Source organism: Alosa sapidissima, chromosome 24, assembly GCF_018492685.1.
Source record: "Alosa sapidissima isolate fAloSap1 chromosome 24, fAloSap1.pri, whole genome shotgun sequence".
Lineage (NCBI taxonomy): Eukaryota > Metazoa > Chordata > Actinopteri > Clupeiformes > Clupeidae > Alosa > Alosa sapidissima.
Window position 1 is genome coordinate 12,761,370 of NC_055980.1, and position 16,778 is coordinate 12,778,147.

At 48.9% G+C, this 16,778-nt stretch overlaps 1 protein-coding gene and 1 long non-coding RNA gene across 4 annotated transcripts in view; one reads left to right on the forward strand and one right to left on the reverse strand.

Annotated features, from left to right (window-relative positions):
• prr12a (proline rich 12a) overlaps positions 1-8,811 on the reverse strand; it is a 20,596-nt gene extending 11,785 nt beyond the window's left edge. For both annotated transcript variants that reach the window (XM_042082286.1, XM_042082285.1), the window contains exons 1-4: positions 7,895-8,811; positions 6,056-6,213; positions 5,633-5,794; positions 311-5,316 (exon numbers count right to left, since the gene is read on the reverse strand). In XM_042082286.1, coding sequence (XP_041938220.1) covers positions 311-5,316; positions 5,633-5,794; positions 6,056-6,213; positions 7,895-7,977 — 5,409 coding nt within the window. In that variant the 5' untranslated portion in view covers positions 7,978-8,811. The remainder of the gene's footprint in view (positions 1-310; positions 5,317-5,632; positions 5,795-6,055; positions 6,214-7,894) is intronic.
• On the forward strand, positions 6,109-16,437 carry LOC121699906. Of its 2 annotated transcripts, XR_006027056.1 has the most exons (5): positions 6,127-6,233; positions 10,708-10,826; positions 12,813-12,950; positions 14,816-14,920; positions 16,080-16,437. It is a non-coding gene; the product is annotated as an uncharacterized LOC121699906 (long non-coding RNA). The 2 variants fall into 2 exon arrangements; XR_006027055.1 differs by lacking the exon at positions 10,708-10,826 and having other exon boundaries at positions 6,109-6,233.
• Positions 16,438-16,778: the final 341 nt, after the last annotated feature.

The window sequence follows — 16,778 nt, forward strand, 5'->3', positions numbered from 1 at the left end:
TGTTTACATTGAGACACTGTTATCAAGTGTTTCATCAGATACTTCATCAGTAATTTGGTGTTGTTGGTACCATGCTCTGCAACAGCTCAGGTACAGTTCAGAGCCCTTTGTCATTTTTACAACTGGATTAACTTCTTGGCAATTCACTGCAGTAGATCTAGACCTATACCTCTGATTGCAAACAGAGAATGTGAGTGTATGATGACTCCAAAAAGGTTTCATTAAAAGCAAAAGTATTTCTCCTGCAACATTAGCACTCTGGAGGTTTTGTGAGATGGAATAATGGGATCAGCTTTCATTCCTTTCTCACCTTAATGGGTTTAATGGGTTCCTGGTGCTGATGGGGCATCGTCTGTTGTTGCTGTTGATGTTGTTGTTGATGATGATGATGTTGTTGTTGTTGTTGTTGCTGATGTTGGTGATGGTGATGCTGCTGCTGCATGTGTTGATGATACAGTTGGTTCTGCTCCTTATGCGTCATCTCCATGTCCATCATGGCCTCCTCCCGCCTCCCTCGGCCTCTGCCTCGTCCACGGCCCCTGCCCCTCTCTGGGGGAACGTAGCCTGTCCCCATCTCACCCATCATGCTCCTCGACAGGTGGGGCTCGGGCAACGGGCGGATCCGCGGACGACCCCGCGGCCGTGGGGGTCCTTCCCGTTTGGGCTTGGTGGGCTTCCTGCCCCTCTTCTTGGGCCCGTCGTGGGGCAGCAGTTGAGGGGGAGGGCCGAGAGAGGGGTACCCGAAATCGAGGTCTTCCATGAGCGGGTTCATGGCGCCGCCTCCCATCCCACCTCCGCCGGACTTTCGGCAGCTGGAGACGAGGTCGGGGATCAGATCCGGGAGCCGGCGGCTGTTCAGGCGAATGTCGGCGGGAACGTCGGCCTTGTCCTCATCGTCCTCGAACTCGTACTCCTGCGCGTAGCTCTTCTTGGGCATCGAGTTGGGGTCGGGCCTCTCCTTGAGGAGGTGGAAGGAGCTGGACTTGAGGAGCTTCTTGGGTCGGGACGAGCAGAAGATCGGCGAGGTGAGTCCGCCCGCGCCCGGACCCGAACCAGCAGCACTGCTCATCTTGTTCCCGGGCCCGTCGCCCATGGCTCCGGCGCCGCCCATGCCAAGACCCTGCGGCTGGGACTGAATCAGGCCAAGTTGTTCTGTGTTGACGGTGGACGGCAGCTCGTGAGTCTTCAGTGAGTCCAGGTCCAAGTGCATGGTTCCGTTGTCAGACTCGGAAAGGTCGGGGCAGTACTGGCCATACCCTTGGTCACTGTGGTGTCCTAGCATGTCATAACCAGCTTCAGTACCGTCTCCTCTGCCTGCTCCAGCCCCCTTCATGCCCTCCATGCCTTCCTGCCCCCCGTGGCCCTGAGGCACTGCCTCCTGCCCCTGGTTCTCGCCTCCGTGGCAGCTGGACTTGTACTCGTCGGGGCAGAACATGTCCTCCATCCCCGGGAAGAAGGAGCGGTCCTCGTCCGGCAGGAGCGAGTCCGGGAAGCAGATGGACGGTAGCGGCACGTACCTCTGGCTCTGCTGCGTCTGGTTCTGCGGCTGACCCTGGCCCATGCCACCGGACTTGACCGCCGGGCTCCGCGTGCCGTACTGGTGCTGCTCCGCCGCCTGGTGGGCCTGGTCCAGCGGAGGCGGCTGCTGGAGCTGGGCCGAGTGACCGGGGTGAGGCCTGTCTTGCTGCTGCTGGGCGGCTGACCCCGTGGCCTGCGAGTTGGACATGTGGTGCGGGTGGTTCTGGGCGCTGGGGTGCTGCTGCTGCTGCTGCTGCTGCTGCTGCTGTGAGTGGGGGTGTTGGTGGTGGGAGTTTGGGTGTGGCGGTGGAGGGGCCTGGTGGTGCGATGTGGGCATGTGGTGCCCGTGGGCAGCAGCGGCCGACAGGCCCAGGTCCGGCTCCGACAGGTAGGAGTGCAGCTCGGACGCGTGGTGCTGCTGAGCGTGGTGAGACGGGTGTCTCTGCTGCTGCTCCTGCTGGGCTCGGTGGCGGTCCATGGACCCGGCGCTCCCGGCCTCTCCCCGAGCTCCCATGCCTCGTCCACCGCTTCCCCCGCCGCTGCCTCTCTCGTCACCCATGCCGCCCTCCGTGCTGGACGTCCGCGAGAGGGAGCGCTCCAGCATGTCCAGGGACGACACCGTCGAGGATTTGGACCGCGACTGGTCCTGCTGCTGCTGCTGCTGCTGCTGTTGAGACCCACGCCCGTAGTGGCCCACTGACTCTAAAGCCTGGGACTGGAGTTGGAGCTGCAGCTGGGAGGTCTGCTGCTGCTGTCGGGCTTGGCTCTCCGCTGCCACCACTCCCCCGGCTGCCGCTGCTTCCATCATGGCCTGCTGCTGGCTCATGGAGTGCTGCTGCTGCTGCTGCTGTTGTTGTTGTTGTTGCTGGGCATCCATCTTGTTCCGCGTGGTGTGGGAGAGCACCGACTGGAGCAAGTGTGGAGGCTGCCGTGGCTGATCAGTCGGAGAGTCCATCATGGAGATGGACGACTGCGACTGGGACGAGCGCGACTGCGGTGCGTGGTGCTGCTGGGATTGCTGCTGGTGGGACTGCTGCGGGTGGTGTTGCGCGTGCTGGGGTGGAGGCTGCTGTTGATGATGGTGCTGCTGTTGCTGTTGCTGCTGCTGCTGCGCCTGTTGTTGCGTATGCTGTTGTTGTTGTTGTTGTTGTTGATGTTGATGTTGCTGTTGTTGTTGTTGTTGCTGCGCGTGTTGGTGCGAATGATGATGCTGCGGTGGCACCTCGGGAGTCTTGCACACGTATGCCATGTCAGCCGAGTCCTGGGCCTTCTTCTGGAGCTCCATGTGAGGGTGGGAGTGCAGGTGCGGGTGCGTGGGGGTGTGTGGGGCGTGCGAGGAGTGGGAGCTGTGGGAGCTGTGAGAGCTGTGTGGGTGGTGCCCGGGCGCGTGCTGAGACAGCGGATGCTGGGAGTAGGGGTCACCGCGGCCGTAGTGGACCACGGAGCCCAGGGCGTCGTGGTGGTGCGAGTGGGGGTGTGTCTGGTCCGTGCTGCCCCGTCCGTCGTTGATGGATCTGCTGCTCTTCTGCTGCTGTTGATGGTGCTGCTGTGGGTGTTGCTGCTGATGCTGCTGTTGATGTTGCGGTTGGTGTTGTTGCGGTGGCTGTTGTTGTTGTTGATGCTGCTTATGCTGCTGCTGTTGCTGTTGTTGTTGTTGTTGTTGTTGATGCTGCTTGTGTTGTTGCTGCTGTTGCTGCTGCTGTTTCTTCAATGACATCTCCAGCTGGCTGTCCAGGCCAGCACTGGCGCCAGGTCCAGTGACGCCACTGTTGGACGTGGCGCTGTGCGTGCGGATGACACTCTGGAGGTGGTACCTCTCCTCTGAGCTCTTGCTCATCTCGTAGGCGAGACCCTTGCCCGCGTCCTGAGCTGAGGCCACAGGCTGCTGCTGCTGCTGCTGCTGCTGGGCAGTTGGCGGAGGGTGGTGGTGGGAGGCCTGGGCCGCAGGGCTCTGAGACTGGAGCAGGTGCTGGATGAGGAAGTCCTCCTCGTCGTCGTCCTCCGGCGGAGCCCTCTCGTTCACCCCGAGCAGGCCCGCGTCCGACTTGGATTTGGGCGGAGGCGGAGGGTGGTAGGACTGGGAGCGCGGTCCCCGTGTGTCAGGGTAGCCCTGAGGCGACGGCAGGAAGGAGGGAGACAGGACCGATGACAGGTACTTGTTCGAGCCGGCGGCCCCTACGGGCGACTGGACAGGCCTGGAGGGCACGGGGGAGTGCAGCCCTGGACGGATAATTCCAGAATTGCCGGAGGGAGATGGGCTGGAGTCAGGGATGTGGTAGGACCCACCGCCTCCGCTGCTGCCACCTCCGGTGCCCCCGCTGCCAGCACTGTTGCCCCCACCCGCCGATCCGCCACCTGCCCCAGAGCGCAGGAGAGCGGGGGAGTGCCCGGCGGCTCCGTAGCCCATAGATGGGCTCCCAGCACCCCCCAGAGAGGGCGGCAACGAGCCGTACCCAGAATCCGCCCCGTACACAGAGTCGGCCGAGAAGGACTGTCCGCCCATGCTGCCATAGCCCTTGCTGACGCCAGAGGCCCTGGCAGAGGGCAGATCGTGGGCCTGCGGGGAGCTGAAGCCCCCGTAGGACTGTGAGAGGTGGGAGGACGGTGGCTGACCGGGGGAGTAAGACTGAGGCTGGGCCTGTGGCTGGGGTGGCGTCTGACCGGTCAGGCTGCTCGAGGGCTTGACGGAGGCCACAGGAGACCCGTAGCCGGACAGGCAGGACTTGGGTATGGACTGCTGTGTGGAGTTGGAGGAGGTGGGTGCGGGCTGAGGGTGCGTCTGCGGGGGAGGGGGCGCGGACTGAGTGGGCGGCTGCTGGCGGGATGGAGCCGAGGTGGAGCTGGAGGTCGGGAGGGAGTTGGATGGTCGCACGCCGGCCGCTGAGGAGGAAGAGGATGAGGAAGAAGAGGAGGACGAGGCAGAGGACGCCGAAGGGGGAGTGTGAGGGGTCCGTGACGACGACCCCGACCCGGAGGACGAGTAGCCGCTGCTGGAGTTGCTCTTCGTCCCTTTTCCGGCAGCTCCTGAGGAAGAGGAGGAGGAAGGGTACGGGGGTTGGATGATGGGCCGGTACTGCTCGATCCTGGGGGAGGGCTTGTGGTCCGACGAGGGGCTGTGCTCCCCCAGCGGGCTGCAGGCGGAGAGGCCTCCGTGACGGGAGTGAGTGGGAGGAGGAGGCTGTTGGTACCCGGACACCCCGCAGCTGAGATAGTGCTGGAGGGGGTGCGGGGTGGACGAGGGGGCCTGGGCCGAGCTGGGCCGCTGGTAATGCTTGATCACGCTGTCCTGCCGGGGCGCCGTCCGTTCCTGGCTGCTCGGCTGCGGGGGTGGTGGGGCGGGCGCCGAGGAGAACACGGAGGCGCCGTACAGCTGCGAGGACTGGTCCTGGAGCTGGGACGACAGCAGGTTGAACTGGTGCGACTGGAGGTGGCGCGCCGAGGCTGAGGCAGCTGCCGCCGCCGCCGCCGAAGCGGACGCCTGGGCCGACGATACACTGCCCCCCGTGGGGTCGTGACCCCCACGGTAGGCCGCCGCGCCCTGAGACGACAGCAACCGGTCGAAGCCCAGGCTGGACTGGGAGGGCGTCTTGATGTGTAGCAGCGGGTCGTGGGGGGAGAGGAGGCCGTTGGAGGTGGGGCTGAAGGTGGAGGTGTCCTGCAAGGAGACGCCGGGGAAGGAGCGGCCAGAGAACGAGGCCGGGTGCTGATAGGCAGACAGAGCGGAGGATGATGGGAAGGAGCCAGATCCGGGAAGGGCGCCAGAGATGAAGAGCTCAGCTGGGGCTGGGGTGTGCATCGCTGAAGACATAAAAAAGATAAATAAGGAAAGGTAGCAATGGATAGAGTGAGAGAGAGAAAGAAAGAGAGGAGAGAGAGAGAGAGAGAGAGAAAAGAGATACAGATACAGACCTGGCACTGAACATTTAAACATCTAACTTGAGAAAGCACTTGTCACAAACTCAGACTAAACATAAACATCAAATGAGAATCATCCGGTGGGATGGCTACAAGTTCATTGCTTTAGAGCCAGGGCTATGAATTCAACAAGTGAAAAAAAAAAAGAAAAACAGATCTGTAATCGCAAGGGTCTCGTTCGTTCGGTGCAGTCGCTCACCAGTCTGCCAGGAAGGCGTGCGGAACTGCGAGAGGAGGGAGGAGGCGGAAGGCGGCGGCTGAGGACCACGGGACTCCAGGGCAGATATCAGGTTCATGACGGATGCATCTGCACCTGAGGGGCTGGCGTGGTGAAGCCCTGCATCAAACAACCCTGACAGGCCTGAAACCACATCAGTGTCATATTAGATTAAATTCTCACTCACAGTCAACACTGACGCCAAAGAAGTGAGAATTGCTACCACCAACAAGACAACAGAGAGATATTTTATTGCAAATCCACATTTTAAGCTGCATTAGAATAGCCAAATCATCTGTTAATTGGATAAATACAGCAAATGATACACATCCAAATAGGAGTTCTCACTAAGGTATGAAATAGAAGGAGGCATCTGCAGAACTTTGAAATTAAGAGCAATCTTACCCAAACTTCGCCCAGCTGCACCCCAAGCTCCTCCCTGTCCAGAGCTACCTGGGTGGTGATTAGTTGCATAGCCCTGCAGAGGGTGGGGTGTGGCATAGGCCTGTCGGTGAAGAAGGTCTGACTCTGGATGCGATGACCTGGAGCTTCCATAGACCAGACTGAGGTGGAAAGAGAGAGTGTAAGTCTTAAGCAGCCTAAACGAAACAATACTGAGTTTCATGGAGACTGTATTCTGAGAATACATCTGCAAAGTTATCAAAAAAATCCGTTTACTTCTGGATATCTGGCTAAACTAAAGGATTTGTGGGTAGCAATTGATGGGATTTAATGCTGAATTTAGTTGAAATTGTAAAGTACCAAAATAGAATGCATTTCCATCAAAAAATAGGTCGAGGGTTTTGTAGGGGTACAGCTGCACATGCTCCGATGTGATATAACGCCAGATTTATTTCACCTAGAATGCAATTTTGATCTCGTAAGGCCCCAGCACCACTAGGTCCACAGAAAGCCATTTAGAACCATTTGCATGCCGTAAAATAGATGCACGACTGAAACTCTCTATCCAGACATGCAAACGAAAACCATTTCCGAACAGTTGTGTGTACCGCGCTTAGCAAGCTAACATGCTGACAAAATAGACCACTCTGTCATATGACTTTGCGTTAATCGTTATTAATAAAATAGGTGAATAGTATGATGATATCAGGTAACATGTATTTTGCATCACAGGCTAAATATGGTTTATCAATAGTATGTGTGCTACGGGCGCTATTTCGAAGAGTATTTTAGCATCGGCTGCAGGCAACGGGGTTTTCAGCAACCGCGGCCTGCTGAAGGCCTTGTTAGCTGACCCGGCTAACGCGTTGTTCGGCAGTGATCACAACTTCCCGATATAGTACACTGAATATCACAGTAAAAGGCTATAGAAGAATAATTTCATGCGATACCAGCTATCGCATTTAACAGGTTGTGCTTTGGTGTAATCTGGATAATTTGTCCAAACAAGCCTCCCTTAGCATAGCATGGATTTATGGTGGAGGCTAAAATGTGGCTCGTGTTAAGCAATTAACTTTGGGACCGGAGGAATCATGTTAAAAATATTGGCGTCATGCGTCACTCGGGTCGCTAATTACTGAGGGAAATGTGGAGATGTCCTATTTAGAATTGAATACATCAGGGAACATCTTTTACCATGCTCTATGGGAATAAAAGAAAAGTGTATGTTGTCATTCAATTAAAGCAGGTAACATTAACTTGTCGGCGTGACTGCTATTTCTATTTAATTGTTGCGGCAATGCATTATATTTGTCAGGAAACCCGTGCATTTAAGACCTTCAATGTCACCTTAAAGTGTGTTCTAGGAATTGTGTGGTTCTATTATTTTAGACAAAAGGCATAATTATGTTAATCAATCTAAAGTGTGTTCACTGTCACTTTGTAACAGAGCATGTGTCTAGAGCCAGGGTGTCATTCTAATGGGAGGCGTGAATTATTGTAAAAGATCCAGTAATTTAAAATAAATAAATAAATGGCAAGAGCACAAACCCGCCCTCCCTCTCCTCTCTCCACCCAAAAAATCCTTATGTCTACCTTCCAAACCACATTAGGACTGTCAATCACATTCCTGGGGTTTCCGAGACCCCAACCCCCTCCCACATGCATCGCTTTTCAATTGATGGCTTGGATGGAGGTTTCAGACACCTTCGTAGCGGCCGTAACCTGGGTAGTGTTTGGCTACCCAGGTTAATGGCGATGTTAATGTTATTGATTATCAGATTCATTTTTTTTTTTTTTTTTTCAAAGTTACGATATACATCATCCACATGGTCAATTTCTTACCTTGCCTTCGCCGATCTCTCATAGCTCCATCCTGCTCCTGCGCCTAGATCACCAAAGCCCGCTCCTGGGTAATTTCTATCCATTAGTGAAATATGTGCGACAGAGCTGATGGAGGCAGCGGAACGCGGGTTCCAATAATCCCGACTGTGAGACTAGGTCTTCGTGACTGTCAGGTTCTGTTCATTATCCTCCGTTCAAAAAGCAAATCCATGCGAGTGGAAATACGGCATATTGAGAGGGAGAGAAATGGAGGAGAGGGTAATAGAGGGGGGTGTTCACCGTCCTCTGGATTAATAAAAAAAAACGTTACCTCCTGTATTACTCTCCCTCCCCTACCTTTAAACAAAAAACATTCTCTATGAAAACCTATAGCTGTGCTGCAAAAGATGATACAATGAAATTCGGAAAGCAATAAATTACTGATGTACACATATGACCGTACACGTCCTTTCCTCCGCCTCTTCTACCCTCTCTCCGCTTACTTTACTTGAGTCGAAAGGTAAGCTAATGGCCACGCACGCAGGGTGGATCAACCGCTGTTACATTATAGCCTAAATTCTCAAGCAAAGTGTGCCGCGATATTAGGAGTAAGTGTAATCTCAATGCATTACGATATGGCATGCAAAAAAATTCCCACCCCAAATTTGTTGTGAGCTAGCTAGCATCGAGCTAGCCCTGTCGACGCATCCGAATAAGATGGTGTTGCTCTATTTTCATATTTTCGTCCTCCCTTTGTTTTCGCGTTTTGAGAAAGAGACGATAAACTACCACTAAAAAAATAATCAACGTCCTAATTGCGATTTAATCCAACTAGATTTTGAGATCGCGGCCTCGTCTTTTTTCATAATATTAGTCATTTTCCCTTGAAGACGCCATTTTTGAAGGCGGCTGTTTCTCTCTCCTCCCTCCCCTCTCTTGTACACGAACTCACGCGTAGTCTGCCCCCTCCACCTCTCTCCACTCTCCCCTCACTCAACAAGCTCAGCCGACAGAAATTCCCAGAATACATCTCACCCTGTATTCAACATTTATGTCCAAACTAACGATGGACAAGGGAAAGAGTAGGGGCAATTATGTGAGTAAATGCACACGGCTTGCTTTCAATGTTTCACAATAGACGAGAACATCAGAGACCACCTGACGACGGTAGAAATGTTAAACCATAGTGACAAATATCTTTTTCCCCCCCCTCTAATATAGAGCAGAAGGAAGAAAGAGTTTTTCTTAAATGAAATGAAATAAAATAAAAGTTGCATAGAATGCAATATCAATAATGTATTTTGATTCTGTGCCATCCTCTCCTAAAACTGTAGATATCGTCAGGAATAACTGACGATTGCACATGCTGTTGTTGTGTTAGCTGAATGTGACAACGATGTTCATTTCATTGCATATTTTGATGTGTGATGTCTTGCACAATCTAGTACAGTATGTCCATTACCAAATCAAAAATGTCTCCCAAATGCCCTCTGGTGGCGACAAGAGGAACAGTTACGAAATAGCTGTTGCTATGAGGTGAGCATCCGTGCAAGCTCTTCAATTTTAACTGGCTATGTGGAACACCCAATGCAATTAGTTTTGTCTGGTCTAATCTTCTAACCTAATGCTGACCTGATGCTGAAGAAACGCGGTAAATATGTAGGTTCTGAATTATGCTTTTGAAAGAAAAAAAATCAGGCCTAAACGTGACCTGTGTGTTTTCAGAGAAGTGGGAGACCCTATTTAAGAAATGTATGCAGGATAGCCTACACATGTAGATGGGATTCTAATCCACGCGTAGGCTACTGAACACAATATATGGATGAACAGATTATCAGATTAATCACCCACTCGGCCACCTCTATATTATCTATATGATTTTACACTGAAAGAGTGGTACTTTATCGTCTTAGTCAAACGTGAGCAGTAATGACCGCCATGGGTTGACGGAGGGAATGGTACAGTTTTGCTGGTTCTAGGGGGAAAATATTGCCACCTAGTGTTTTTGTGCACAAGTGCATTACATGCACACTGTAGGAGGCTTGTTAATATCCTATCCTGAATTCAAACCATGTAAGTTGATAAGTCTATAACCTATGTAGCCTGCCAATAAATAATATCAGTAAGGTCACTAAATGTGTCAAGTATGTGCAATGCAGAAATAAATAAGGTATTAGCATGTATAACTATGTACCAGTGTGACTAGGCCTATGACTGTTATCCAAAAATGGTACGGATAGGTTTTATTGGCGATGTTGCATTCCTAACATTATACAGGGAACTGGGTGTCATCTGATCCATGCAGTGAATGGAGGGAAGACCAACCATGGAAACGGCACCTTATTTTCAGTAACACTACCACAGCAATGGAACAATCCGGTATCTTATGGCAAAAGTATTGGTAGTACATTTTGGTTGTCTCCCTATGTCTGGCACTATAGCCTGCACCTCCGGTGTTGGGCCCTAATAGGAATTATTCAGTGGAGGAGATGTAATGTGAAGTTTCTCCAATAAAATACAAAATACAACACTACAGTAGGCTACTACCAAAACATTATAACGGTATTATGCATATTTACATTGTTTATTGATATTAATACATTTTATTCTAAATGACTTACACATACTGTCATTGGAAAGTGGTTAGAGTTCAGCGTCCATGCGTTTCTCCTCCTTTGCCCTGTGCATAAGCCATCCACACACTATGGTGGCCACTTTCACCTCCACACAGTTCTTGTCAGTGACTCAGCTGCATGGGCACAAAGGGCCTCTGCCACAGCTCAGCGTGATGATCTGATCTCGGCCCACTCAATGTCTCCTGCCGTCTCTTTCAGTTGCAACGTCGCTCTCTCCTTGTCTGCTGCTGCCAGACTGTCTCTGCTCCGTTTCTGCTGGGACCAAAGTCTGGGAGTTTGCAACTGAAGAGAGCCCTAGAAAGGTCTTCTAGTTTTCAGTGAGTCAGCGAATTATGATGAATAGTGATTGATCCATTTTATCTCCATATATTAGGGGCCTTTTGTGATGGACCTAATACAAGTGCATAGGATATTCAACATGGTGTCATGGTATTTATAGCACCAAAATAATTGAGGCCAGAGATTATCATATTGTCGATATCTTGAAATTTGACTTTTTTCTCCAAGGTAATCAAGTACAGCTATTACAGATCTGTTATAACCTGGTGCATCAAAGAGATATGCCTGCAATTGATGTAAAAAACAATAGGTTTTTGTATGGGTACCTTCTGTGCTAGGGTCTGTCATTTCGAGTCTAATTCGTAACAGTGCAATGCAGTTGCATATAGGATCAAAGCCATCCATACATTTCATAGGGTAATTCGGTATTCCCCTGTGAACTTCCTATTAAACTACTGTTGGCTTTAGTGTGTTACTTGCTCAACCAGTTTACCAACAAGACACCTCTGTGTCTTGAAAAGGACCTCTGTAAGCAGAGGTCAAACCTGGTTGAGGTCACTACACTGGATGCCCACTCCAAAGTACTAACCAATTCTGTTTCAACACCTTTATACATTAAGGGGAGTAAAGCTTAATAACATTGTTATAATGCTCGTGAGCAGTTACAAAAAAGGTGTTCTGTTTTTTATTTAAATTCTTGAAACTGTTCTGTTTAAAAGAAGAACTCACAGTGCCCGCATTTTGACAGGCAAAAGAGCATTGTGTGATTTTTAATCAGTGTGCTTTTGAAGAATTGCTCAGTTAGCTCCCACAGGGCAAGGTTGTCGACGGCACCAAGCAGCCACTGAGAAAATGAGCAGAAAATTGCAAACACTTGCCAGGAAAAGTGAAAAAGGTAAAGAGGAGGGGGGGGGGGGGGGGGGGTCTTGGGTCTTATTACAGCTGGTTTGACTATTCAGCGTCTCACCCAGAGACAGCTGGAGCCACGGAGAATGACAGGGAGAATGAGGGACGAGAGAAGAGAGAGGAAAGGTCATTGCAGAGAGAGAGAGAATTAGAATGGAAAGCCAGACATGTATAGAGGTGTGTGTGTGTGTGTGTCTGCCTGCGTGCAGGCCTCCATATGTGCATGTGTTCAGGGCAGGATGCCAAAAAGAACCTAAACTTAATTTTATAAATCCCTGCATTATGCAACACTCATGCCAGTTCAGTTTTATGCAGTGGAAGATTACACGGGATTACACGCAAATCCCATTCAGCATCCTCAACGTGTGCTGTCAGACCCATCACCGCTGCCACAAGAATAAAATGATTTCTGAGCTTTGCAGCTCATAACTCTGTGCATCCTTTGCTGCACCAGGCAACCTTTGCCATGACAGTCCGCATGATAAACCAGGCTAGCTTGCATCTAGAGCATTGGACATCTTTAGGTGTCCAAATCACCTTGCCTTGTGTGGAATCACAGTGACCGTGAGAGACACTGTGCGCGTGTGTGTGTGTGTGTTGTGTTGTGTTGTAAGCTAAATGGATCCTACAGCAGACACCCGCCGTGTGTCAGGAGGTGTCTAGCTTAACATGAAAACATTTGTGTCTTGTCTGACAGTCTCAACCACACACACACACACACACACACACACACTCACAGCATGCATATGCCTCCCGCTGCCATGACTGACTCAACAAGTAATGTGCAGACATGCAGATCGCACATGTGCCACTTGCCACGCTGCCACCACTACACAGATATGGCAGTGTGATGCAGTCGACATTTCTGATCTTCCACGGTAAATGAAACGTGCTCTTGCACTCAAACTCAACTTAACTCGACTTGTCCTCAAATTATCCTCTCTCTCTCTCTCTCTCTCTCTCTCTCTCTCTCTCTCTCTCTCTCTCTCTCTCTCTCTCTCTCTCTCTCTCTCTCTCTCTCTCTCACCCTTTTTGTCCTCTCCTACTCCTCCCTCTGCCCCCTCCCCCTCCCCCTCCCACCATCTTCTTGCCACTCTTACAAAAACTCCTGCCACTAGTCCTCAGAGGCCACTCAACTTAGTCCACAGACACGCCGTCCCAACCACACTCCCCTCTCTATCACCACTACACGTCAACATGCCCGAGGTCGAAGTCCCAGCCCAGTGCCTGGCTCCTAAAGCAGAGATGGACAAGTGGTGAGTTATGAGGCACTTTTACATGTATCAATTTAAATAGTCCATCTGAGTGTAAATCTGAATTCATTCAATGTACAATTGTTGTTGGTGTAAGGCTGTAAAGTTACAGGAGACGTGTGAAACTGTGAAGATGTTAAGTTAAACTTATACAGATGTTTATGATATATGAATATTCTAATCCTACATCTTTTGGCTTTATCATTTCATCTTAATAACAGATAAGAAACAATGCGTAGTATGAACACATCACACTACACATTTGACTTTCCATGCATGTTTTCATTAGTTTGTGATGTTTAACGTGGACTCCTTAGTTAATTGAGTTGATTTAGTTGAGCTAAGCAGAGCGGGAGAGTCCAAGCACATGGCTGCCTGGGGGTTGTGAAAAGTACAAACATGATGATGCAGGTGGAAAAACACTGCAGCTAGCCATGATGCTGTGAGCACAATCTTGTTTAGCACCATCAACACAAAGTAAAGCATACTGTGAAATTGGTGATTATGATTGTGCAATACTATTACTTATCCTGTATAAAAGGTCAAATGGAAAAGGTCACATCATCATATGGTGCCTATTGTCTTACTACACACATTAAGCTAATTGGTATAGTCTTTGTTATGATGGTTGAATATAAACGAAAAATTCAGGAATTCGGGAACAAAAATTATGACTAAAATTCTACGAATCAGGACACATGGGTTGTCGCCTAAATACTATGCAGAAACCTCTAAGAAGCTGGATATCATTAGTTTGAAGAAGCAGTGAAGATGGTGATCTCTAACCCAAATGAGCAAAAGGCCATTAGAAACAAATTATCAGTGGCATACACATGCACTTATCATTCCAACCGCATGATATCTCCAGAGATAGATCACATCAACAGGATAATCATCTCGGACGGATCTGGAAAACTTATTATAAACATATTGAAGAAATTGAGCTCGGACGGAAGAGCAATAAATGTGTTATTAGAGTAATGTTAAGACTCTTATTGACCGGCCCTGATGAACAGGCCATATGTCTGGATGGCATCCAGCATAAGAGCACTTTCCATGTGACAACCAGCTGTGCTGCCATTCCCTGGCACGGCGTCTGGGCCATGTATATGCATTCACATATTAATAGCATGCCACCAAAATAGCCCTCACATGTGTAACCTATGGGAGCGGAGGGTGACAAGTGTACCCGGTGGGGGATGTTGCAGTGCAGTTCATGTTTCCCATCCTGCAGCAGCCTTCATAGTACCGCCTAACCCCCCACCCCAGCCCCCGATGCAGGGTGTTAAGTAGCTACACGCATGCAGACATGGCGCAGCCTGCTGACCTTACCAGGTTCAGAGGTCACGCGTGGTCAGATGTGTTACAGTAAATGAGTGACAGTACTGGAGGACACGCACGATAGTGTGCCTGTACACATGTGTGCGTCACATGGTGAGAGCGCCGAGACCTTTGTTGACATTTGACAAAAAAATGTGCCCCTCATCTTCAAGTACTTTAACATGCAAAGGTCAGTTGAGACACATTTGTACAGCCACACTGTACGTTCTGCTCTTGCTTGGCCTGTCCAGTTAACTACAGCGATAAGAATCTGGGATGGCTAGCACAGTGGCAAAGCCCTTGAGGTATTAGCGCTGCACAGATCAGCTACCCGTGGGTCTAAAATTAATTGTGCTGAACACTGAGATACTTGAAGTAATATGTTTGGTCAACATGCTTCCATGCAAGGAACCATGCCTTTTTCCTTTGAACGGCTGGCAGAGTAGCTTAACTCCTTGGCATTTTGTCAGCCCAACCCACCTCCCCCCAACTTTCCATACCGCACTCTTGGAAGTGAGATGAGTGACATGATGTATGTTGTTTCCCAGTGTCCAGGGGAAAGGAGCAGAGGCCTGCAAGGACCTTATGGAAGCCTTCCAGACATGTGTGAAGAGTGCTTCTTCGTGAGCGAGATCCATGCTTCCACATCACAAGTACGGGGATCTATGAACGACTCTTTCTCCCCCTCTTATTATCTGTGATATATTGAATCTTTGGTAGTGTTCATTGTTTCTCCAGAACAAGACTGATTTTTGTCTTTGTGGCAACTAACTAGAATTGATTACTAATCATGAATTATATGGTTATTATTAGGGCTGTCAAAATAACTGATTAATTTCGATTAATTAATTTGAGAAAAAAAATAACTGATTAAAGAAATTAGTGCAGATTAATCGATTCCGTATGACCTTTGACCCCGAGCCGTTCTAGTCAGTAAAAATTAGACTGTAAAATGAAGGAGAGAGAAGAAAATGTGCTGGCTGGATCATTGATTGGAACATTTACTCTTTAAAAAAGTATTGAAAATAAAGTCCTCTGCAATGTTCTGCAGCAAGGAATTTGCATATCACCGGAGTTCATCAACTCTATAGTCGCACATCAATGCAAAAAAATAAGTGTTGACATTGAGGGGAGTGTTAATTTATTTTCATTGTGTCCACTAGGTTATATCTGTGGCCTGAAATGTCTTGTATGGGGAAAAAAAAAACTTCTTCCCGAAGCACTTTTGAATTTATTTCCTCAGCATGTTAGGTCATATCATAGATTATTATGGCAATTATTTGAACAGTGAAAATAATAATAAGAGTTTTTGAACTTTAATGTCACTAATGCTGATTATTCAATGATTCATTTGACTTTCACAGCAAAAAATATATATATACGATTAATTTAGATTAATTAATCACAGAGTATGTAATTAATTAGATTAATTTTTTTAATCGATTGACAGCCCTAGTTATTATTTCATAAACAGCTGTGTTACTCCATATGTATTTGTCCAACATTTTCATTGTTCATTTTTAAAATACAGTTTGTGATTCAAACCCACAATAAGTAGCACAATTAATTGAGTGAAGCACCTACTTATGTCAGGTTTATGTTGCAAAAATGAAGCCACAAAGCAAAAAGATTTGTATGTAGCCTACAACAAGTGAAACTGAGATGAAGTATAGTCCATAGCTATTGGACTATTGTAAACAGGCATTTATGCTTTCTAGGAACATTTTGCAAAGCATTCAGCAAAGTTTGCATTAAATTATTGTACTATTGAGATATGTGAATATAATCTCTCCCTCTCTCACACACACACAGGTCCATCATTTTGGTTTTTGAGGGGTTGAGTCTACCAATTTCCCAGCATTCCCTGATGCACATTGCACTGGACTAAACCATCTTTGGGACGGAAGTGGGGGTGTTGATCTTCAGGAGGCCATGGCAAGCCCCCCTCTTAATCCTGCCATACCATGTTTGTGTCCCTATTATAGTTCATGTATATATGTGCCCAAAAAATTGATTTTAAATGTCATATTGTCTGTGTACATGCACTGTACATGTCATTTCATTATGAATTAAGTTTATGCACTGGCAGTAGCCTAAGTGAATGCAATTTCAGAGCGATATGTCTTTTAATAGGGTGTCTGGTTCTATAATAATAAAAGACTTAAAACAATCTGAACTGTTCCTAAATTGACAGAGGAAGAGTGAGAGAGAGAGAGAGAGAGAGAGGGAGAGAAAGAAAGAGAGAGAGAGACAGTTTTAAAAGGAGAATTGATGGGGAGAGTCATAAACTTGACAGTTATGCAGCTCGGGAATAGTGCAGATTAACCAACAATTGGCAGGTGATTTGTGCCACGTGCTGGCCGAGATTTAGGCGGCTGAATAGCCATCTACAAAAAGGAAGCTGGACCAACATACCTCAAGACGATTCAAGAATAATACCACAGAAAAGTGGATTACAGCACGTTTAAACTCAAATAAAGAGGTAAGGCGGAGGAGACCACAGAGGCAAAC